This window comes from Tiliqua scincoides, chromosome 5 (genome assembly GCF_035046505.1).
Source record: "Tiliqua scincoides isolate rTilSci1 chromosome 5, rTilSci1.hap2, whole genome shotgun sequence".
In the NCBI taxonomy this organism is placed as follows: Eukaryota; Metazoa; Chordata; class Lepidosauria; order Squamata; family Scincidae; genus Tiliqua; species Tiliqua scincoides.
This window is the reverse complement of record NC_089825.1, coordinates 81,055,404-81,080,017: the sequence shown is the minus strand read 5'-3', so window position 1 is coordinate 81,080,017 and position 24,614 is coordinate 81,055,404. Positions and strand designations below refer to the sequence as shown.

Below are 24,614 nucleotides of genomic sequence, written 5' to 3'. Positions count from 1 at the left end.
TTTTCAAGCTTGCCTTTGCTTGAGAACAGGAAATTCATTACTAAAAAATAAAAAAAAATTACTGAGATTGTCAGGATGTTCTTGGGGCCCTTTTCGTTTTCTGCGTTTGCAGAATTGTGGGTTTACGCAAAATCTTTGCAGTTAGAAAACTGTTCACAATTGATGCCAAGAGTTTCCTCTGATTTGTTTAAAATATCTATATCCTACCTTTCCTCCCATTAAAAATGGAGACAACTATCAACAAAGAATAAAATACAAAAATTACAGTAAAATACGACAAAAGAAAATAAGTTAAAAAACAAACCATAATAATAAAACAAATAAAAACAGTATAAAAAAGAACAAATGATAAAAAAAACATACAACTCAGTTTACAGTTGTTGAACAGCAACTAAAACGGGGGAAAATTCAGGGGTTGGGAATGCTGAACAGAAAAGTGCATTTAGCCCCCTTTGGAAGGGGAACTGACCTCCACCCAAAAGAGGGGAGTCCCATAACAGAGGGAGTTCAGGTGAGGGTCCACTAGAGAGAAGGTGCTATCCCTTGTGGCTATCAGCCTGGCCTCAGCCAGGGACCGCACACACAGTAGGATCCCCTCTAATGAGCTTAAAAGGCAGCTGGTTGGTTCGCAAATGGCAAACCTTTTCGACACCTTGTAAAGGACTTTAAAAGTCAAAACTCCTGCACAGCGATTTTCAACCACTGTGCCGTGGCACATTAGTGTGCCGTGAATGGTCTGCAGATGTGCCACGGGAGTTTGGAGGAGGGTCATTTATCAGTAGGGCCTTTGGGGTGTGTGAGGCCCCCACCAGCAGTGCAGTGTGCCTTGTCAATTGTAAAAAAAAACTGATGGTGTGTCTTAACACCTTGTCAGTGTGCCATGTGCTTAACAATTTGAACGCCTTATCAGTGTGCCATAAGATGAAAAAGGTTGAAAATCATTGCTCTAGCACCTTGGATTGTTCTCAGAAATGAGCAGGCAGCCAGTTTAGCTCCTGGAGCAGCAGCTCTTCAGAATGAAACTGCTGAGCCCTTTTTACCACATGGACTGCTGTTTGCACTAGCTGCAGTTTCTGGACAGTCTTCCAGGCAACTACACATAAAGCACATTGCAGCAGTCAAGTTATGAGGTTACAAAAGTATGAACCTCAAGTATGACTGCAACTGGCACACTGGCCTAAGCTGGAAAAGGCCTCTTGGCCACTGCTGCCACCTGGTGATCTAGGAGGACCCCCCCCCCAATTTGCAAACCTCCTCCTGCAGAGGATGTGAAAAGCGGTATATAAATACTGTTAATAATAATATTATTAATAATAATAATTAATAACCCCATTCAGAACAGGTTAGTAGTCATTATTGGTTTCTGAACCAAGAGGACCTCTGTTTTCTCTGGTTTTAGTTCTGGTTTATTTACCGTCATCCAGTCCCCAACCACCTCCAGGCAGTGTCTCTATTGTTATTTGTGAATGCAAATTTGATTGATTGATTGAAGAATTTCTACCACAAATTGGGGCACCCAAGGTGGCTTACAAAATAAAAAACACAATACAAATAAAAGATTTAAAACAATACTAAAACATTTAAACCTAAAACAAATCAGATCCCAATGGATCATGCTATTACATTCATTAAAAAGTACCAGCTCACTGTGTCAACAGTTAAAAACCTCTTTAAATAAAGAAGTCTTAAGGTCTCCAGAAAGAGGAGGCATGTTAATGTTTTTTTCAGTTAGAACAATGGTCCCTAGAAATCTGGCTGGTTTAGCTTCAGTGATCTGGGGTATCAGCACAAATTGAAAAACCCACATTGAAAGGTGTAGATCTTGCTTCTCCCACAAGTTCTCCTGGATTGTTGGAAAACCATTTTTTTCTATAGTTACTCACTAAACAGGACAAGCTGGCTTTGTTGTCTGTAATAGCAACAGAGGGCTTTGTCCAGGACGCACTGCCCTGAGTTTTGTGAAGTTGCTCAGCCCAAAATGTGCCTGGCCAGCCCATCTCTGTCCACCTGAATTGGCAGCAATGGACTAGGCTCTGCCTTCTCCTGAGGTGCAATCTGTGATGTGTCTTGTGGCCATTTGTGAAATGATTAACCACAGGGACCAACTGATTATTCTTCTGATCCTTCCATTTTCCCATCCCTTCTTGCATTCAGGTTCATCGCAATAGCATGGGGCGGTGCAACTGTGACATCAATCCCTTGTGTGCACTCTGTGGCACCCGGAGCTCAGCGCCTCCAGAAATCCAGTATGAAGCCCCTTTGATGGAGCGTCTCTCTCAGTTGGACTCCTGCATCCATCCTGTTCTCTCATTCCCAGATGGTAAGACAGTACTCAGTTTTAAAAGTCTAAAAATATTCAATATTTGATTATTATTTTATTAAATATTTTTAATAAAGCACAATAAAACTTAGAGCAGAATAAAATTTAGCCCCCCCCCCCTTCCATGCATCCTTGTTTCAGAAAGAGGATCCAGGGTAATCCAAACACATGCATGAAAATTGCTGGCTGTGGTGATCCCTTGGAAGTAGATGTTATATGGGCAGCTAGTGTGATACCAAGGAGATAGGCAAAATGCCACTCTAAGCTGCAGAGGTTGAACAGCTTCTGGACAAGAGAGCCTGGAAATGAATTTGTTTTGGCTTTTCTGGAGTGCTGAACTGCCTTGGCGCCATTTCCTGGACAATCCTGACCTAGTTTGCCAACAGCTGCAGTTCACAGCATGCACTGCTGGAGACTAGGTATCTTTTAAACTGTTAGGCGAGCAGGCGTGTCTCTCTCTTTCTGCTCAGTTCTCACTCCATCATGAGAGTTGGTTGGTGAGGTGTTCTGCCCTCATCTGGACAAATTGGTATCTGACTGGAAATTTCCAGATGACGTAATAAAATCATAACAACCTTGGTGAAAAGGATGTTATCAGGGCTTTAAAAACTGCGAAGGGAGCGCCACCTGGGGGCCCTTGAGAGATTTGTTGCTTTCATGAGCTTGACTGAATAGAGAAACTGCAAATCTCAATGTCATTTTAGCGCAGTCAGACTTTGGCTAGCAGTGCAAAAGGGAGCTTGAAGAGGAGTAAATGAGATGGATACCTTTTCAGCCAGACTGGCAGATCAGAGAGAATTACTCGTCTTGATCAGCAGTGCTGTATCACTCTTGCACACTCACTGTGCAGCCCTCTTGGAGACTTGTAAATCTAGCTGCTAGCACATTTTCCTCCTCTTCTTTCTCATTGCATTGCTGTGTTTAAGGCAGAAGCCTTAATAGTCAGATTGTTTTGAATACACTTGCAGGATTTTGGTTTGTTTTATTTTACCCCTCCTGTGTTTTGACGTGACACCTAAGCTTCTTTCTATTAATAATCTCTAGTCCACACCCTCCCATCAGCTGTTCTCCTGCTGTTCAGCTGACTCTCCTACCCTGCACTTGCCCTCTAGGCCGAAGTAGTAACCTCTACTTTAGTCTTTTATACTTTGTCCGTATTATGAGGTGTAAGTGTGGTATTGCTTGAAATGCAGTTAATTCCCTTCCTTTCTAATTTGTGGTCTCTATGCAGAATTCAGGCATGGTTTCTGCAATGGTATATATCAGGCTAACCCAGTTAAGGAGAAAGCTCTGCCAGACTTCCCTTCCTCCTTCCCAAACTGTGGGCCTCAAAACTGTTCTTACCCAATTCTCAAACTGTGGGTCCAGTTGAGATCCATTTTTTAATGGTTTGTGAAACTGACATGGCAGATTAAGCTATGTGTATCAAGGATTAATCTAGCTGTTACAGGGGGCGGAGCATTACTGTCCATTCATTGTTATAGCCATATCCCTTGGCATTTATACATCAGGTAACAGCCTCTAGGGCCTCTAAAAAGTTTGAGAACCACTGCCTTAAGTATACAATAGTTGGAGGATTCAACCTGAAGTAGAATGGATTGGATTAAAGGTTCAATTTGAATTCGTTCTTTTTTTTTTTTTTTACTTGCGGCAAGTAGATTGAAAGACTAGGGACTGAGCTTGGCTGTGCGGGCTCATAACATGTCTGAACTAGATTGTTGCGGGGGTGTTGCCTCACCATAAGAGCACCCTTGTGACCCCTTCCCAGACAAAACCCTTGAGTTGAAATTGAAGAGGAATCTGCATTTCCCGGGTAACTATTTGTACCTCACTGAGAAGGCCTGAACCACTGCTCTAGACAAGCTCTCTGTATCCTAGCCAGAGGAGTTGGGATGAATAGTGAGGTGGCCAAGTTTGCAGATTATACCAAACTATTCAGGGTATTGAACATTGAAACAGATTCTGCAGAACTTCAAAAGACTCTCCAAACTAGATGAATGGACTTCAAAATAGTGAACATGGCCCACAGTTGAAAAGGGTGAAAAGATGTGCATTGGGGCAAAAAAAATCAAAATATTGTATACACTTGGTGGGGTTTGAGCTATCAGTGACAAACCAGGAAAGAGATATTGGGGCTGTAGTGGGTTTTTCAGTTTTCATCCCAGTGTGTGGCAAAATTGCAAATTCCATGCTAGAAATAATTAGAAAAGGGATTTAAAATAAAATTGCTAATCTTATAATACCTGTATACAAACTTAATGTGTGGCCACATTTGGAATACAGTTCTGGTCACTGCATCTGATAAAAGAACATTGTAGAGCTGGAAAAAGTGCAAGAGGGCAACCAAAAATGATCAGGGAGTATTTTCCTTATTGAGGAAAGGTTATAGTGTTTGCAGGTTTTTAGTTTTGAAAAAAGGGAGTAGGTGATTGAGGCCTATAAAGCAACGCACGGCGTGAAAAAAGTGGAAAGAGAAGTTTTTTTCTTCTTCTCTCTCACAACAGTAGAACCGGGGTCTTTCAATGAAGCTGACTCATTTAGGAGGGACAAAACGAAGTGCTCCTTCACACAGCTTATAATTAATCTGTGGAATTTGCTGACACAAGATGTGGTGATGGTCGTTGTTTTAGATAGCTTTTAAAGGGGATGGGACAAAATTCATGGCAGTCAGCCCTATTGGTGGCTGTTAATCATTGTAACTGTCCACTACCTCTAAGTTCACAGGTATTCTCTGAATACCAGTTGCAGAGGGAGAAGGCTATATCTTCATCTCTGCTGGCTTTCCAGAGACATCTAGTCAACCACTCTGGAAAATGAGATGTTGAACTTGAGGAACCTTCAGGCCCGATGTTCTTGTGTAAAAAATATATATATAGTATATCAGATAGCTTCTGTAGGCATGGACCAGTCTGGCTGTACTGAAGTGACTTTGAAAGCATCTCTAAGGTGAGGAGATGACTGGCTGAGCAAATAGCATCATTCTCTCTCTCTCCTTCTCTCTCATGTACATAGTTCTCCTTGGCCATCTCCAGCTTATATCTCTTCATATACTATTCTACATCTTTGGAAAAGATGTAGAAGATGTAGATGCATGTAGAAGATTCACATGCATCTGAAAATCCCTAACAGTGGTTAATGTTTGAAGAGGCAGGGAGGAAAGGGACCAGTCAGTTGCAAAAGACATTTACTTGCCCAACTCTCCCCCCCCCCCCCGGCACTCCTGGTTGGCTCTCGCCCATGCTTTTTGGACACTGAAAAAACTGAACAGTCAGGGAATTAGAGGACAGGTCCTCTCATGGATTGAGAACTGGTTGAAGGCCAGGAAACAGAGAGCGGGTGTCAATGGGCAATTTTCACAATGGAGAAAAGTGAAAAGCGGTGTGCCCCAAGGATCTGTCCTGGGACCAGTGCTTTTCAACCTCTTCACAAATTACCTGGAGACAGAGTTGAGCAGTAAGGTGGCAAAGTTTGCAGACGACACCAAACTTTTCCGAGTGGTGAAGACCAGAAGTGATTGTGAGGAGCTCCAGAAGGATCTCTCCAAACTGGCAGAATGGGCAGCAAAATGGCAGATGCACTTCAATGTCAGTAAGTGTAAGGTCATGCACATTGGGGCAAAAAAATCAAAACTTCACATATAGGCTGATGGGTTCTGAGCTGTCTGTGACAGATCAGGAGAGAGATCTTGGGGTGGTGGTGGTGGACAGGTCGATGAAAGTGTCGACTCAATGTGCGGCGGCAATAAAGAAGGCCAATTCTATGCTTGGGATCATTAGGAAAGGTATTGAGAACAAAACGGCTAATATTATAATGCTGTTGTACAAATCGATGGTAAGGCCGCACCTGGAGTATTGTGTCCAGTTCTGGTCGCAGCATCTCAAAAAGGACATAGTGGAAATGGAAAAGGTGCAAAGGAGAGAAAGTAAGATGATTACGGGGCTGGGGCACCTTCCTTATGAGGAAAGGCTATGGCGTTTGGGCCTCTTCACCTTAAAAAAGAGATACCTGAGGGGGGACATGATTGAGACATACAAAATTATGCAGGGAATGACAGAATGGATAGGGAGATGCTCTTTACACTCTCGCATAACACCAGAACCAGGGGACATCCACTAAAATTAAGTGTTGGGAGAGTTAGAACAGACAAGAGAAAATATTTCTTTACTCAGCGTGTGTTTGGTCTGTGGAACTCCTTGCCACAGGATATGGTGATGGCATCTAGCCTGGACGCTTTTAAAAGGGGATTGGACAAGTTTGTGGAGGAAAAATCCATTACGGGGTACAAGCCATGATGTGTATTCGCAACCTCCTGATTTTAGGAATGGGCTATGTCAGAATGCCAGATGCAAGGGAGGGCACCAGGATGAGGTCTCTTGTTATCTGGTGTGCTCCCTGGGGCATTTGGTGGGCCGCTGTGAGATACAGGAAGCTGGACTAGATGGGCCTATGGCCTGATCTAGTGGGGCTGTTCTTATGAAACACATTGCCCTCCCTGCTCCCATTCTCTGTTGGACAGCTTGTCTATATGGTGGAAGCAGAAAAAGTTTCTCAAAATAGGTCTACGCAAGTTTACTTAATATGTGTGATCTAGCTGCTGTGTGTTTGTTCTGTTTGGATTCTGGCTTGGTTGTCATATGTAACTTTGGTGTGATCATGTTTGACCATGGAGCATATCCAAACTTTAATTTTAGGATCATCCTCGGCAAGGCAACACAGCACTTGCTGACATAGCTAGTGAGATATCTGTAGTACTGTGTGACCCTGGCCTTTTCCTATAACATGTTACGGTCTTGGTACAGTGGGCCCTCCTTATCCACAGGTTCAACACACAATGATTTGACCCAAAACGGGGGCTTAACTGCCTATGGTAAGGGTAGGAATACAATTTGGACAAAGCTGTCCAAAGACAAAGCTTTGTCTTGGAACTGCACACCTCTAGTTGCCTCATTGGTCGCCTTTGCCAGATGTATGCAGTGACTTTATTGTGAGAAGATTCTCCCACTGTTCTGCATTCGAAATGTGTGCTTTTTTTAAACAAATGAGAGTGTAATAATTCTCTTGTGCATGTACTCTCTTGCAGATGTATCGGTGAGCTTGCATTTCCAGAGCATGCTAAAATCTCAGCTACAGCACAAGCCTTGTGAGAAAATCAAACCTCCCAAAAAGCTTATGTTGAAGCATCGACCCACCATGCCTTCCAGCAGCCTTTCTGACCCTGCGCGCAAGGACCGTCACAAGCTGGTTAACACCTTCCTAGCTGCTGCCAGTAAGTGTTCTCGTGTTTTGGCTTTTGTCTTGCTTTGGCAAGAACAGCCCAGTTGCTGCTGCTCATGCAGACTGTATGCATAGCTTTACACAAAGAAGAATTGTGTCATGGAAAGACTGAAGTAGTAATTCGGAGTAATTCTGGACATGTGCCAAACACTTTTCTCTGGCCCAGTAGTCACATCAGGCTGTACACATCTCTGAATATAGGGGCCATGACTTTCTGGTCAGAAGATAAAACTCCTAGGCAGTTTAAGCCCCAGCACTCCTCTCTTTGGAAATTAACCACAGGCAATATGCCCTGCTTATTGCTAGTTAGCTAGCAGTTTGTAGCTTTTAGTTGGTTTTTTTTTTAAAAGATTAAATTTTGACCACTAACGGTCACATATTTTACAATGCAATATAGTTACAAAGCAGACTTTTGGGTATAGTTTAAGTGATATTAAGTGTGCAAATGTGAAATATTTATGAAGAGTAAATTACTGTAACTTCAAAAATGTTACATTTGCAGATTAGAAGGAGGTCAAGAATGAATAGCATGCAAAAGGAACTAATAAACTTAAGAGTACAAGAGTAGAAATACAAAGTTTTACAGACATGTTCTCAGATGTGCAGATGGTAGTAAGGCAGCAAAGTATAGCATGCTTAGGCCATGGGATACATGGCTTATAGCATGCAAAGTAACACCAGCTTAGGCCATGGGATACAGGGGGTTAAACTTTGGATCTTACCTCTAGTCTTACCCCTGCTGTGGGCTCCCTTGTGTGTGACCTTGGGCAAGTCACTCACTTTTAATGTCTATTTTGACAGGCAGAGGTCTTCCCTACTACTTATTTCTTTACTACTCTGCCTCCCTCTTCTTCTCAGAGGAGAGAGCAAATCAGAAACCCTGAGAGGTGCTAGAACTTGGGCTGTCTCTGACCTGGCATCCTTTTCCCTCTAATTTCAAATATGCAGTGAAGTGTATGTGGGTTGGCTGGTGAGTGTGCAGAAGCACTCTACACATGCTCAAATGCACATAAGTTCATTTGCATTTTAGGTTCTGTCACAATTTTGAGCCCTGGCTATGTGTCCCTAAATGTACAAGGGCCAAACTTTGTTAGGGATGTGTGTGTGTCTCTTTGTCAGTTTTGTATGACAGAGCCGCTGACCACTGGGGATGTTGTGTAAGTGTTGAAAAAGGTAGGTCATGATTTAAAATGGAGCAAGATGCAAGCCCCTGTGTTTGATGTGCCAGAATATTTTACTGTAATAATGCTGGGTTCAGCTCTTTCTGACCAGCTATTCTTCCTCCTCCACTTCCACCACACAGACCCCACTGGTTGAGAGTTGTCTCTCACTTCCTTTCCTTTTTTCTCCCTTTAAATGGGTGAGACAGAAACCATTGAATAGTGCAACTGCATTGTACACTGTACCTGTAAAAGCGGGTAGGCCACACAGCAGGGGAAGGAACAAGTTAGTGTGGGATGTCACCCAATTACTTGGAGACCACTGCTGCAAATTGCCCCTTCAGCATCATTCTGGCAATAAGATGCCATGGTGTTCATATGAGCTCCCAGGGTCTGTCTGGCTCTATGCAGTGGGACTCTTTGTGTGACTTGGCTGCTCTTCACAGGCTGCGAAAGAGAGGTGAAAGCAGGGCGTTTTCATGGCTCTCTTTCTGTTCCACTCCTCAGCTTGCTCGCATCACAAAACCGAGCCAGACAAGGCACACAGGCAGCCCTTAGACGATCTAAGGGCTGCTCCCAAGGCCGAGAGAGCGCCAGAGCGCTCGCTTATCCTGACTCCAGTTCATGAGAGAAAGCGATTACGGGACAGCTCCTCCGAGAGAAGCGAAGGTAGGCTGGCCACAGCCAGGTCTGTCCGGGGAGAGCTTGGGTTTCACATTCCTGTCCTCCTTCAGCTTCGGAGACGGGTGCTTGCTGCTTCTGGGGAGTTAAAGGGGATACGTAGTCAGATGCTGAAGGCTGTCTTCTTGTGTGCTTTAACCACTTCCTCCTTCAGGGAAGTAGATCCTGCCTAAGGAGGTTCCTCTCTCTTGTGCTCTCTGTGGTGGTTCTTGTGTAGATCCTTTGATTACAGGTTGGTCCCATGATTGTGAAGATGAAAACCTCATTCAGTTCCCCTTCTCTTTGCCCTCTTCTTGCACAGTGTTGAAACATCATGCAGATATTGCAGGCCCGAGCTATCTGACAGGCACTATGGCCTCCACAGCCCACAGTCCCATTGTGCGGCAGCTGTCCACCTCCTCAGAAAACTCCACACCTGCCAGTACCAGTTCCCTGAGCACCTCCAGTGCATCGGTAAGTACCTGATTAGGGCCTGCATCAGGAGCAGAACTGAAAGTCAGTAACCCTTTCAGGTTGTGAGTTTGGGACCACCTGGCAAGTGAAGATGGTGGTCACTGGCTGGTAAAGCAGAGTTATGTGAACGTGGGCTGAAGGGAGCAAAGGTAGGCTTGACTCACTGGTGGCATGTTGTGACAGCACAATGTTCTGAGATTGCAGCTGGTCTATGAATAGGGTTTCCAGCCAATAGGAAAGCTAAAGACAGGAGGTGTGGTCCGAAGGAAAAGCTGCCTGAAGGCTACCGGAAGCTAAGCAGGTGCTGCCCAGGTTGTGTCTGGAGGAGAGACTAGAAAAAGTCATTGATAAGCTGACATGACCTTTGATGGCAGAGAGGACTCACTCTGTGCTGTTTGTTGTGGTGGGAGAGCAGTTAGAATATTGTGAATGTTAGTGACTAGAACATTAAGAACTGGAAAATCCCCTGCCTGGCATGTGGAAAGCTTAGAGTGTTCCTGCAGCTAAAAGACAGTTGGCTATACCATTAAAGGATAACAGCTGAAGTTTGAAGAGTTTTCTGTTGTAAAGACCCTTATCAGGTCTAGGAAGCCTGCCTATGTAAACTGCCTTGAATAATATCCAGAGAGTTTTCTGAGGAAGAGAGGGCGGTATAAATAAATATTGGGAGGCAGGTGGATTTCAAAGGTCATTATTGATGGGTGAGTTTTCCTTGGTTGAATTTGATATTACCACATTTCCTTTGTGAGAATGGTACTACACAATTCAATATCTCTTGTAACAATATGTCACTTTCCAATGTTTCTTTGCTTTCCACATATTCACCACATATAATAAAGAATTCCCTTAATCTCTTTGCATATCTAGCAGTTATTTGATGACCCAGGGTACATTTTTGCTACTTCCTCTGGAATTAAATTTTCATCTATAAAACAATTTATATAAAATACCACTTTTAATTTTCTTAATATTTGTGTTCCAACTTTGTTTTCATTTACATCTGCTTTGATTTGACATAATTAATGGAATACTCCTCACTTCTGAGGAGAATTCAATCCATTAATATCTACAAAAAAATTCCACTTGTTATTCAGCCATTTTCACTTCCTGTCTTAGTATTTTCTTTGTTCTGTCTTGTTGATACTTTCCTTCTTGCTCCTCCCACTGCTCCTTCCACGCCTTCTTCTTCCTCGTAACTCTCTTATGTTTCTTGATCCCTCTCTTTTCTTCTTCCATTTTCTCCATTTTATTCTTTTTGAATTTAATCCAAAGATTCATCTTCTTCTTGAAAGGATGTGCTCTCTTTCTCTGAGAGTTCCCTCTTTTTTCTTCCTGAAAATTCTGAGTTCTAATAATAAATGCTGCTTTTTCCATCTCCTGTCTCATTACAAAAATCTCCAATTCTTTAGTTTCATCTGACATTTGAGCCATTCTTTTTTCCATCCCCTCCATACTTTTCTTTGTCTGTTTGTAAGGGAGGAGTTTATTTGCCGCATTTGTTCAGATAGTTTTCCAACCTCTTGCTTCAATTCGTTTCTGAATTCTCGCAACATATCCATTAATGAGGTCTGGCTTTCGCTTAACATCCTTTAAATTTTTTGATGTCATTCTTATCAGTATCAAATCAAGCCGATATCACTCTGGCTGTAAAAAAGTAAAATAAAATGGTATAACAATTAAAGAATCAACCAAGTCTCATTATCTTGCTTCACCTTCTTGTAAGGCTAATTCCCAAATTTTATATCTAAAAGGAATAAGTCAATAATCCATTTCAAGTCAATATCAGTGTCCAAACATTCCCACAGTTAAGAGTCATCCAATTCTTATTATCTTTCATCCCTTTTTGTCAAAGATAATCTTTTAAGTTTTTATATCCAAAAGGGGTGGGTCAGTAATCCAATTCAAGTTAATAACACTGTCAAATTAAGTTAGTATACCTTTAATTGTTCAGGCCTGAGTCAAGCCTTTTGTGGCAAAAATGAAAGTGAAAGTTATTCCATCCTTTAAAAATTAATTGTTAATTTCTTTTCAATGCGTACCATTCCAACAGGGTGATCCTTTATCTTCCCTTATTTATCTTGTCTTGTTTCTCGCTTTTTTTTTCCAATCAGCCTTGTTACAAAAAAGGGGGGAAAAACTACTCCAGCAGGGGCTTCTTTAAATTCACATTCGCTCTTTTTCACCTCTGGGTGGCTGCAAGCCAACGCAAATCTTAAAGTTGTCTTTCCCTCCTTCCAACCTCTTGATTGCAATTCTTTTTATAGCCTTTTAATGAACTGGTTACTCACAGTTAAAGGCTTTGTTCGCTTTCACGTTTTATCTAGGCCGTGGGGGGGGGGAGTTCTCAGCTGTCTGAATCGTCTCCAAAGATGGCGTTCGGGATACGATGCGATTCAGCACAGAGCAATATTGGGAAAAATATCTGTGAAACCGCTGTCTCAAGAGACTGCCCCATTCGAGCTCTCAGCCTTCGTTCCTTCTTGGCAATGAAAAGTACCTCATTATTGAGGTCCTTGAAAAACGCATCTGTTTAGCAGTCCGTCCGTCCGTCCCCCCGGAGCCCTCCAAGGTTCCCTGCTACTTCACTGAGTGTTAGCTCCGCCCCCGGCACTGTGCATTATCATATCAAACTCTGGAGACCATGGCTCGGTTTCACCTGCCCTGTGCTCATCCTTCAGCACTAACCATGGCAAAAGGCCATTTGGATATTCAACCTTTTTGCCTCTAAACAGTTGTAGCCATTTCTGCCCAGCATTGCAAATATGCAACAGGGACCAATATGTACACCTGTGGGCTGCGCAAAAATGGGTTGAATACATCTGGGGACAACACAAAATGTTTGCACAAAACAATGAAGAGATTTACCCCAAAGGGAAAAGCAGCCTTTCGTTTGGTGAGTTGCCTGGTCAGGTCACCTGGTAACACAATTTGATAACCATCAGTAGGAATCTTATTTGAAAGTAGATCTTCAACAATTTAAGAAACTTCTCCTGCTCACAAAAGGAAAATGCAGCTGAGTGAGCAAGATGGTTGACTTTGTGCAGAACCTTGCTTAATATTAAAAACAGAACATCTGGAAGAATGGTGCTTAGTTTCTGCTATAGCCCAGCATTACAAACATAGCAAATTAATGTACTAAAACAGGTAGTTTTGAACTTTGAACTCTTAAAAAAAGTTCTTGTGCTTTCCCCCAGAGCAGTGGTTCTCACACATTTAGCACCGGGACCCACTTTTTATCTGTTAGGACCCACTGGAAGTGATGTCATGAGCAGAAGTGACATCAAGCAGGAAAACTTTTAACAATCCTAGGCTGCAATCTTTCCCACTTACCCAGGACTAAGTCTCATTTACTATTATTGTTAAAATAAAATATATAGTAGCTTGCTAAAAGTACAGGTCTGTAACATTTCCCCAAATGCAGTCCCATACCCATGGTAGCATCAAGTCTAATATACTAAAAATATTGAAATGAATGGGGACCCACCTGAAATTGGCTCATGACCCACCTAGTTGTTCCCGACCCACAGTTTGAGAAACATTGCCCCAGAGCAGGGGTGCTCAATAGGTGGATCGCGATCTACTGGTAGATCGCAAGGCAAAATGAGTAGATCGCGGAGTGCCAACCCCCCACTTCAGGTGCCTCTGGGAGGAAACGCCGGGAGTAAGGCCAATTGTACTCAATGGGGCTTACTCCCAGGTAAGTGTGGCTAGGATTGCAGCCTCACAGCCTAATCCTAGGCATGTCTACTCAGGAGTAAGTCCTGTTATACTCAGTGGGGCTCAAGGTACACCAACATACATTGTACACATAAATGTTATATGTTATGATGGCGCGAACATTGTAAAAAAAACTTTGGTAGATCTCCGGGCCTTGCTGGGTTTCAAAGTAGCTCTCGAGCCAAAAAAGTGTGAGCACCCCTGCCCCAGAGTATATGCTGGCTGAGACCTTTTCTCTGGACCAAAAGGGCCTCGGTAGGGATCGGTATCTGTCCCTTTTCTGGGGTTGGTCATTGTACCCTGCAGTCTTTAGGGACTGCCCTTACTTCTGAGTTGCATCTACGATATTCTTTAGCTGTAGCATCTCTGCACAGATTCCATACAACAAAGGCATTCCTTCTTGGATGTTCTTTTACTGTAGCTTTTTATTTTCCTCAGTGGCTCGCTTATCAGAGTATAGAATCTTTAGGAAAAACTATACTGATGTCTTGGTTAAGTTTGTATTGTGGATGGGTATTAACATTTCACAGTTTGTCAGCGTTTTTACATGCTTGCTTTTTTAAAAAAAACTAGTTTTAGAATTCACAGTTGCACACTCCTTCATCCCCTTAGTCTATTAAAATGAGGGTTCACTGTAGTCACTTACTGTCTCTCATCCAGACATGTGTAACAGCTGTATTTGCTGCTTCGCTCTGTACATAACTCTACTAGAATTTGATTTATTTGTGTTTTGTGAAAAGAATCAAGAGACCCCCCCCCCCTTTTCTTCATTGACTGTTTTTGGTTCATGCTTCATTGACCCTCTCAGGTGCCTAAATATAGGGGGCCATGTCAGGTGACTTTTGCTTAGCCAATCAGTGCTAGGATTTCTGTGAGTGTAACAATCCTGCTTTACTAGGCTGTCATGAGACCCATTTAAAACTATAGTGTCTACACACCCCTCCCAGCTAATCTCTTGTCTGAATCATTTTGTGATTAAAGAGTAGTTCTAACAGCAGCTGATGCCTGTTTTCGGTTTTTATCCACTTTTCTCATATTGAGGGGGGGAAAGAAAACCTCAAGAAAATGGTAAATTAAGAGCAGCCTCCGTAGAGATTTTATATACGGTCTTAGTAGTAGTCTTTTGGGTTGCATGTCTAACTTGCTGTATCCTAAGGGCTTCTCAGATCAGGTAGAAATTTAAAATAACTGAGAATCAAACTCAAGCTCAGATTCCCCCAGTAGCCATGAAGGTTTTTTAAAGATGATTTTGGGTAAGCTGCAGCTTGAACCTACCTACAAAGATGGCTGCAAAACTGAAATGAAATCCAGATATACAGTGATCTCCTTTGAGCCCATAGAGCAGGAAGAAGATTCTAGATTCTCAATTCTAAATGTAGAAGATAGTGATTTGATATGAAATCTAGTAACAAACAGTAGGAGACCTGATGAAATAGCATGTTGTTGTTGTTGTCTATATGTAAACAAAACTGTGGCACTGCCATCCAAAAGCATCTGAGACAGGATATAGCTTCCAAAACTTCGGAAAACAACTTGGGGATGGTTTGGGGAAATGTAGGGCAGCTGCTTTGTGCCTGTTCTGTGGGGGGAAACACAAATTTGAAAAAAATGCATTGCCACACAGACACTATAGACCAGAGAGATGTTTTTAGAGCACACCGCGAAAAGCGTACCCAGGTGTGGTAGGCCCTTACTATTAAAGTAATGTGTGAAGCAAGGTGCTGAATATCTAAAAGGCTTTTGTCATTATGGATGTTCTGAAGAAGTTTAGGAAAGCTGTTTGGAAATGTTGAGATTTAGGACCTACTCTGCCCCCTAACTTCCTCCTGCTAAACACTTTGGGTGCCTTTTTACACAGCTAGCATTCAGGAGTTATTGCAGGGTTGTTGACCAGTATGTACAAGCAAGGACTTCCAAGATGCCTGCCTTCACTTCTTTAGATCATTTCACAGGTCAAAGAGCTGTGAATGTTGCTGATCTGAGATGGTCAACCTTCTTAATGTTTCTGCAATTGCTTATTCTGGGATGGGCAAAATGAGTCAGAAGCCCAAAGCTTGCCAGTGGTAGTTGACTCTCAGCTCTCTTCAACACCTTCCTTTTAACATCTAAATAAATTCAGGGTCAGTTGAGATCAGAAACTTCCTTATCTCAGGATCAAGCCGTTGTTTAAAGAAACCTACAAGTTAGAAAGGTAGAGGTGGCCAAGTTGGGGGGGGGAGCAGTGTAGAGGCTTAAAGACATTGTCCTGAACTCCTTGGAGGAAGACAGATATAAGCATGTTGCCCAAACCACCTCTGTAGCACAAGACTGCTTGACACCTTACTTAGCATTCGTAGCTGAAGAGTTGGAAATTCCAGCTCTTGGCTTTGAAAGCAAAGTGCAGGACATCCCTTGAGTGTTTTGTGTGATGGACACAACCCAAGCTTCTGGAGTAGCCATTTGGCCAGAGAGAGAGATCAAAATGGGCACATTCTTGTCAAATGCCACTGTCTGGTAGTCTTGGAATTTGCACATCATCTTCTATTCTTTTTTTTTGTTTGCAGCAACAGCCGAGGAGGAGGAGAGGAGAAAGCTCCTTTGACATTAACAACATTGTCATCCCTATGTCCGTTGCTGCCACAACCCGTGTAGAAAAACTGCAGTACAAGGAAATCCTCACCCCAAGGTAAACGCAGCATTTTCAAGCTCTTCTTGCTCCTCCAGATTCAGTTGGATGGTATAGTAAGCCTTAAATTTTGAACACCTTTGATTACTTAGAATCAAATGAATCAGTTTGCTAAGTAAGCTACAAAGTAGTGCCACATGCAAAAGGGAGCAGGATCTCCACAACGGAAGCATAATCTCATAAAGCAGTGGTTGCCAAAGTGATGCATCATGACCCACCAGTCTGGGAAACACTGACCTATTCCCCTTTAAGATGCAGGGTGAAGGCAGTGACACTATCCCAGGAAACCGCTTGAGTCTTTGTGAGGGTGGGGCTGCAGCAGCAACACAATCCCCAGGATTGTGCTACTGCTGGGACAGAAGGAGGGGGTTTACCTTCCAGCAGATCTGGCCTGCATGGTCCAGGGAGGGTGCAGGGAGCTCTGTGGAGCCCTCTGCAGGGCTCCCCAAGCCTCCGTTTCACGAAAAATGATTGGAAACCACTTCAGTTTTGCAATTGTGAAAACTAAGTGGTTTCTGAGGCCATTTTTCATGAATCGAAGGCTTGGGGAGCCCTGTGGAGGTCTCCATAGGGCTCCCTGCACCCTTCCCGGAAAGCCAACCAGATCTGCTGGAAGATAAACCCCCCCCCCCCCGTCTCAGCAGCGGTGCAATCCTGGGGATCATGTTGCTGCTGCAGCCCCACCCTCACAAAGATTCAAGTGGTTCCCTCCTCCTATGGAAGACTTTGAGAACCACTGTCTTAAAAGGCTTCTGAAATCCAGCTGGAACCTGTGTGGAAAGAAGTTCCTTTTTCTTATGCAGGACTTCCTTTAGAGTTCTCTGTTCTTCAGAGTGATCTCATCACTAAATTGGGGGGGGGGGGTATAGCTATATTGCCACTAAGGGATCTGTGTCAGTGCGCAGATTTCTTTGCTTGCTGCCTGGCAGCTCCTTGGTGTTTCTAGAAACATGGTGATGGCATCAAACATCATCACTGGATTTCTGGGAGCTCTGAGCTGTACTGAGCTTGGTGTTTTAATAGCTTGGTCACAATGCTTAAAGGGGCAGGAGCTGTAGTTAGCATCGCATTCTCAGCTGGAGGGAATTTTTTCAAAATGACAGGTAACTTGGCTAGTGTAGGTATCAAAATACAATTGGACCTTGGTATCTGCGGGGGATCTGTTCCTGAACCCCTTGCAGATAAGCAAATCCACAGGTTGGTCTATTTTTACCTCCAGATGCAACCAGAGGTCAGACCTGTATTGCATTTATTAGACTCAGGAAAGCAATGTGCACAAGCAGTGACAAGCTGCCTGGGTGTTTGGTTGCCGGGTTCAGGGGGAAGCTCACTGCGAGATTTAGCCCTGTGGCAGGAAGAAACCAGAAGATTGAATCTTAGGAAATCTGCAGGCTTTGGAAATCTGCTGCCAGTCAGGTTCGCCAATTCAGTAAATGGATGGTCTGCCTCAGTCTGAGATGGCTTCATATAGGTGTAATGAGAGGCATTATGAAAAGTTGAACTTTGAGTACTTAGAGCAGTGTTTCTCAAACTGTGGGTCAGGACCCACTAGGTGGGTCGCAAGCCAGTTTCAGGTGGGTCCCCATTCATTTCAATATTTTATTTTTAATATATTAAACCTGATGCTACCATGGGATGTGACTGCATTTGGGGAGATCTGTACTTTTAACAGGCTACTATGTATATGCTTTTAGTTAATGGGGCTTGCTCCTGGGTAAGTGTAGGTAGGATTGCAGCCTAGGATTGTTAAAAATTTTCCTGCTTGATGATGTCACTTTCGGTCATGACATCACTTGTGGTGGGTCCTGACAAGATTCTCATTCTAAAAAGAGGGTCTCCGTGCTAAATGTGTGAGAACCACTGACTTACAGGATTCCTATTTCCCAGAACAGCCCGAGATTTTTTGATGCAGTTAGGATGAGTGATTTATTGGTGTTGGGGAACCATAAAAATTGCTTTCAACCGAAGCAGGTAGGAAAGACGTGATTGAAAATTAGGTTTGAAAACTAGTTCAATGAATGGATATGGACCAAGGAAACTTCAGTTCAGACTCCTCTTTGGCCATGAAGCTCTCTGGCTAACTTGTACAAATCATTGTCTAAATCTCATTGGTCTCCTGGAGTGCTTATAAGGACAAATGATAATATCTCCCTACATGACAGCCTTTTCCTTGAAGAAAAAGCAGTTCACAAGTCTGATAAAATACTATCCCCTATACACAGCGAAACATGTATGGAAGCATTTCTCCTAGCCACTAGTTTTCATGGTCCTGCTACAGCTGGATGTCTGGGCACTGTGCACTCCTTTTCTGACTATTCTGATCTCTGTTGCAGCTGGCGTGTTGTGGATATCGGTGATCTGAAGGTGAACCCAGATGAAGACAATGATGAAGAGGTAATTGTTCTCTGTAGTTGCCTCTAGTGCAGGTCCTGCATATGGGATCTCTAGACTAAATAGCAGACGCTCTTAGAATGACACTCCTGTTCCTTTGTCTGCAGTGGAAAGAGACAGAATTCAGCATGTGGTGGCTCCTCTCTATCATAAAATGAAAGGAATGTGCAGAAAAGGGATCTCAATTTTTAAAAAATCTACTGCCCCAAAGTTCCTAGTCCCTATGAAGAGATTTTTAAGATATGCTGGTTGCATTATTTTTCAAAGCCGCCCCCCCATGGCCCCTCATTTGCTGTCACATCTCCTGTTTTTCCATTTTCCTCTTTGCAAACTCCTTCCCCCAGTTCTGATTAAAAAATTTCAAATATACTGGAAGCAGGCCAGTGAAATACTACTATAAAGTACCAGCAAACATGGACACATGCTATTTTGTTTTTCATGTACAGACTATACCTTTCTTTGGATCAGAATTTGTTCAGTTTTATTGATTGCCGTACAAGTGAATAACAGCAGTATCTGAAGTTTGGTTTGTGAAATAATTAAGACATGAAAAGAACATTCCTGATGAAACAATATGAAAATTACTGCTCCTTGGGTTCTGTAGGTGTTGTTATGAATAGTTTACCAATGTGCTGTGAAGGATAGTGGCCAGCTGAGGACAGTGAATTGGAAGCACATCTTCAGATGCACATCTTTGTGCATGTTGGGCACCTGCTAGCTACATGCCCATTGCTCTCTAAGAATTAATCTAGAACAGGGCTGTCCAAAGTTTTTGGCAGGAGGGCCACATCATCTCTCTGACACTGTCGGGGGCCAGGGAAAAAAAGAATTAATTTACATTTAAAATTTGAATAAATTCGCATGGTTACATAAATGAACATATTAAAGACGAACTTATATGAATGAATGAAGGTCTGGCAATAGCTCAAGGCCTATAAAAGGCCTTGCGCAAAGCGAGGCTGACCTTTCCTTTGCTGCATCACAGACTTGAAACAGCAAGCAGTGGAGGGAGCCCTCATCCCACAGCTTATGCGAGAGGTCAAACAGTCGCCCTCACGCTGAGAGCAGTTGCGTCTGGCCAGTGCGGGCTCCAACAAATCTCTGGAGGGCCAGAGGCTCATTGGAAGCTGTGGGCTCCCTGAGGGCCGCATTGGGAAGCCTCGAGGGCCGCATGTGTGGCCCCAGGGCCAGTGTTTGGGCACTCCTGATCTAGAAAGAAGAGAGAAATAAGGAGCCTGTTTGCCAACCAAGCTGTGCCATACTTGGTGGGAGGGGTGATGGTTGTGTGGTCAGATGAATTATTTTAAATGGGTGATCAGTTAACTCTGTTTGGCCTGCACCCTTGGAGACTGGTGGAGTTGTCCTAACTATTCCTTCCAGCAACACAAGCACAGAAACTTATGAGTAGATGGGTGGGACAGAGACTGAGCAGGTCAGCTGCTGTTCTTGTAGAGGTGTCCTATTATGTTGCCTTGCCAGTCAGTGAAGATGACCACTCAGTGCTCATCTCTGTGTAACTGCTCTTCCAGATCGAGGACCTGTCTGATTCAGCCTTTGCTACTGTCCATGCAAAGTGCGAGGAGATGGAGCGGGCCCGGTGGCTATGGAGCACAAGTATGCCTCCTCAGCGGCGGGGGAGCAGGTAAGACCCGTATCCTTATGTCCAAAGGCTTTTGTCATGGGTGACTGCTGTTCACGGTTCCTCTGTTTTGTGTCTGCTGCACGTGTGGAACAAAAAATGGGCATAAAGCACAAGAGGGTAGCATATCACTGGAAACTGCAGAGCGTCCAGAGTATAGTGGTCAGTCTATTAAATGGTACTGGCCCCTGAGTCGTTCCCCACAAAATATTCAGTGTGCAGATATTGACCTTTAAAGCCAAACCTGTGAGACCACAGGTCACCATTTGTAATTGTGTCATGCCGCCATCAGTGTGTATGGCACCTCCTTCTAGAGGAGGATTCTGCATTATTGTGAGTTGAGATGGGAAGCACGTTTGTGGACGGTCCTGCTTTATAGAAAGGAATTAGATCTATTCTGCAGATGGTTTTGTGTCTGAGTAGAACATTTTGAGCGTGGCTTTTAAGTAAGAAGCTATTAGTAAATAACAGCTACTGTGTTTTTTTTTGTATATAACAGGTACAATTTGACTACTACTTAAAGAAAAATAAACAAATAAATGCATTTTGATTTCAGGTCTTACAGATCAACAGATGGAAGGACAACCCCACAGATGGGGAACCCATCTACTCCACAGCCATCTTCGCCTGACGTTGGCAACTGCCACTCCCACTCTGATTTCTCCCACACGCACTCTCCCCACAGTCCCATCAGCCCTGAACTGTTCTCTGGCCCCCACACGCCTCTGTCCCGGGACTCCATGCGGCATCTGTCCACTGAAGACACACGTTGTTCCACACCAGAATCTGGCCTCGATGAACAGGTGAGTTGCAGCTCCCTTTGTGGGTTCCAAAAAAGAACCTGTGAGTGTAGTTAGTACTGCAGTAGTTAAATAGTTAATGTGCCATGTAACTCCTTTTCATCCATGTTGAGAATCTGCCGTCCTCACAAAATGGTTGTGATGCTAAACCAATGTGACAAATCCCTTAGAGGAAGGGCAGGCTAGAGAATTTTAACAAGTGCTTGCCATTTCTATTCTGGAACAGAGCAGGAAGGTTTAAGTCAGGGGTGGAGAACCTTCGGCCTTAAAGCAGCCTGCAGCCTCTTGGGGTTACCAGTTGGGGCCTTTCGCATATTTGCCCGCAAATACTCAAAACTGCCCTTTTCATGACATAACACCAATCTCTGTATTTTTTCAGTAACTTTCATTTATTCTTTCCTGTTGGTGGTAATTTGGTAATTAGCAAACTCACAACTGCCTAGTGACTCACGACATAAACCCCGAGAGCTTCATAGGGAAAGAACTGTAGTAATGTGTTTAAATTCTCAGCATGTGACCCAATACAATCTCTTTTAAATAAAATGTGGCCTTCCAATATAAAAAAGCTTTCCTAGCCCTGGCTTAGGTTGAATACCTGGAAGATTCTTTTATACCGTTAGAGTGGGATTCACAGCCCAAGAAAGTCTGTGGAATTGTTTGGAAAAGCAGCTGTCGGAAAGACTGTATTAGGGAAAGGGCTTGAACCTGAAGGCTCCATAGGTGGTAGAGGAGGGAGTTATTTTCCCCATTTTGATTCATCTCTTGATATCCCACAAGATAGCACCTTTCCCAGAAAACATGAAGTTCTTGTTTCTTAAATACCTAGGGATGCAAGTTGCCTGCCATATGTCCTGGACATGGGTAAGCAGATAATGGAGTTATAAATAGCTTGGGAGGTAGAGCAATTACATGTTAACATCCTGCTGATCAACCTTTTTCTGGCTTTCCAGACTGTACAGCCCTGGGAACGACGCAGTTTCCCATTGTCCTATAACCCCAAGACAGAATGTGAGGACCCGTCAGATCCGCAGGACCGGTCATCACGATGCACACGGCGCACATCTGGCAGCAAGCCCTCCCGCGAAACAGATGGAGCCCCCACTTCTCCCACCCTTGCTTGCCTCAAGAGCCGGAATCCAGGGGCAGCGGCCACAGTGCAGCGGCCAGCCCACAGATAAGAGATGGACAGAAAGATGAGAGCAAAAAGCAATCCACCAAACTAACTCTTGGCATTAAAGCTTCCGAAATCTGCGTTTGATATTCAAACATCCTGCTGGGAATTTTCACAGTTTTTAGTGAATTTAAGGAGTTTAGAAACTGTTTTTTTTTCTTTCCATGTTTTCTTGTCACGCACACCTTATCCAGTGCTGTGTGGTCTGGTGAGGAGACCAAGCTAGCCTCCCCACCATGCTTAGGTGTACACTCAGATAGGATGGTGAATTGGCCTTGGACTTGCTCCTTTGGATGAAAGGGTACTTTTCTCCCCTTCATTTCAGTGTCTGGCCTCCTCACCTACCACCATTACTGTGCCCTTCCCCTCCCCTCAGATTTTAGTGGAGCGAAATTAGTGGTGAAAAGTGATGTCTTCTGAATACAACCTCCTTCACTATGTGTTCTGCTCATGGGCCACTCTGGCACTAGAAAGCACTTGCAATGCAAACCCTCTGTCACTTGGTCCCCAAAGCTGTATCCAAAAGGGATAGTTTCCCACCCATGAGTCCCAGGGAGCTTCTTCAAGTTCTCTCAGTATGTGCTATGTTAATCCTTTCTGCTGTCTGTTGCTGCTTTGAGACCATTTGTCCGTGTTAAGTGTTCTTGTTGTGCAAGAAAAAGCAGTTTTCTCATCAGTACCCTGGATACGATTTTGGGATCCATGTTATCCTGATCCTACTCTTTGCTGCTTTGGATTTTATTTTTAATAGTAAGCTGTTAGCCCACCATTTCAAAAAGAAGCATTTTTTCATGTTTAATGCTTAGGCTTCCTTTGCTAGATGTGATTTGTAATTCCTCCCCATCCCCTTTACACACCTTCTGTATTCCCTTTTAATTTTTGCCTCCTGCCCATTAGTTTGAGAGTTGCAGTAGGTTATATATATCTGCTGCTAGATTGCAATACAATAGTGTTGAGCCTTAAATGCTGGGAAGAATGTCACAAGATTTAGAAGGTTGCCACCCCAGACTCACAAAGCCATGTTTATGTAAAGTGGTATAAATTCAGTGTGTTGCTTCCACCCTCTTAAAAAAAGACGTAGTCTGTGCATTGCTTTAAGGTTGTACCTTCAATTGTAAGGAATGTTTGAGGACTTTGCTGTTTGTTATACTACACAAAGATAGGACTTTGTTTTTCACCACTACTGCTCAACTCCACTTCCACACACTTATTTGAAAGCAAACTGTGCAGTCAGGTATTCTTTCCTCCTAAGAGTTTCTTGGGCTATCACCAGGTTCAACAGGTGTGTTTATTTTTTGTTTAAAGAGACCGCTGCCATCACCTCCTGGCCCCAGTGACTCCCAACTTCTACACACCAATCCATCTGTAATGTTTTCTGACCCTAGCGGTGTGGCTGTTGGTCCCTGTCCTGTTGTTAGCATTTGCCTGTCTTCTGTATTAATCACATCACCAAAAAAGGAAAAAGACATTTTTTTTCCCATTTTGTAATCGTAATGAAATAGTAGCTAAACTGCTTAATGGTTGGGGTTTTTTTCACAATTTTCAACATTACCTAATGTTTTTGGTTCTGTTCTAGTTTAATTTCTTTTAAAAAGAGGAAAAACCCAATGCGACCATATCCCTCTGCATTAAGTGCTTTTCTATTTATAAGGTTGAAAATTCTGAATAACCCTCTTAGCGTTATAAAGGAAAAATCCACAAAAAAACCACCTTGTATTTTGTAAATATTTCTTTTCCTGCTTCAAGCTGTGTAATGTCCTTGTTATATAGAAACGCTTTTCTTCAGAGAAGCTGATCTTTGTTTAATGTCTTGATTCTGTTGGCCAAAGCACAAATGTGTGCTTATAAAAAAAGAAAAAAGATTAAAAAAAATTAAAAAGTTGAAAGAACTGTGTTAAATCTCTTCTTGGTGGAAAGAAGTATGGTTGAGATTAGTAGGAATGCTAAGATTTGGAAAGAATGACATCAGTATATCTTTCACAATTGGAGTGACTGTAAAATTTTGGTTGATTAAACTTAGAAAATGGGGTAGTTGCTACCAGTATTTTCAAAGACAGGCTTTACTGGATAGACAGTCAAGTTGGCACAGTAGCTGCATTTGTTATGTATTGAATAGAATGTCTTGAGTGAATGAATGTCTGCTTTCTCAGAAAGGTGACAGGCTACCTTGCAGTTAATAGAAATGAATGCATGAATCCTGAAAGTACAATCCACATGGGAAGATATTATATTAATGCTGAGACAACAACTTGCATTACAAAGGGCTGGCTGTATAAAACTCAAGGTGAGAAGAAGTTTCCGTAGCATTTGTGAGACACTCCCTTATTACTCCAATGCCTGTCC

The 24,614-nt window shown here is 43.1% G+C and overlaps 2 protein-coding genes across 4 annotated transcripts in view; both read left to right on the top strand.

The window, feature by feature from the left end:
* The window catches only part of KANSL1 (KAT8 regulatory NSL complex subunit 1), a 166,072-nt gene extending 142,601 nt beyond the window's left edge, over positions 1-23,471 (top strand). For 2 of the 3 annotated variants that reach the window (XM_066626834.1, XM_066626833.1), the window contains exons 7-15: positions 2,155-2,320; positions 7,401-7,586; positions 9,262-9,423; positions 9,737-9,888; positions 16,149-16,270; positions 18,604-18,664; positions 20,191-20,303; positions 20,857-21,103; positions 22,051-23,471. In XM_066626834.1, the coding sequence (XP_066482931.1) occupies positions 2,155-2,320; positions 7,401-7,586; positions 9,262-9,423; positions 9,737-9,888; positions 16,149-16,270; positions 18,604-18,664; positions 20,191-20,303; positions 20,857-21,103; positions 22,051-22,278 (1,437 nt within the window). In that variant the 3' untranslated portion in view covers positions 22,279-23,471. The remainder of the gene's footprint in view (positions 1-2,154; positions 2,321-7,400; positions 7,587-9,261; positions 9,424-9,736; positions 9,889-16,148; positions 16,271-18,603; positions 18,665-20,190; positions 20,304-20,856; positions 21,104-22,050) is intronic. The other variant, XM_066626835.1, reaches the window with a different exon arrangement.
* SLC25A39 (solute carrier family 25 member 39) overlaps positions 1-24,614 on the top strand; it is a 441,295-nt gene that overhangs the window by 243,188 nt on the left and 173,493 nt on the right. The gene's annotated exons all lie outside the window — the stretch shown is intronic.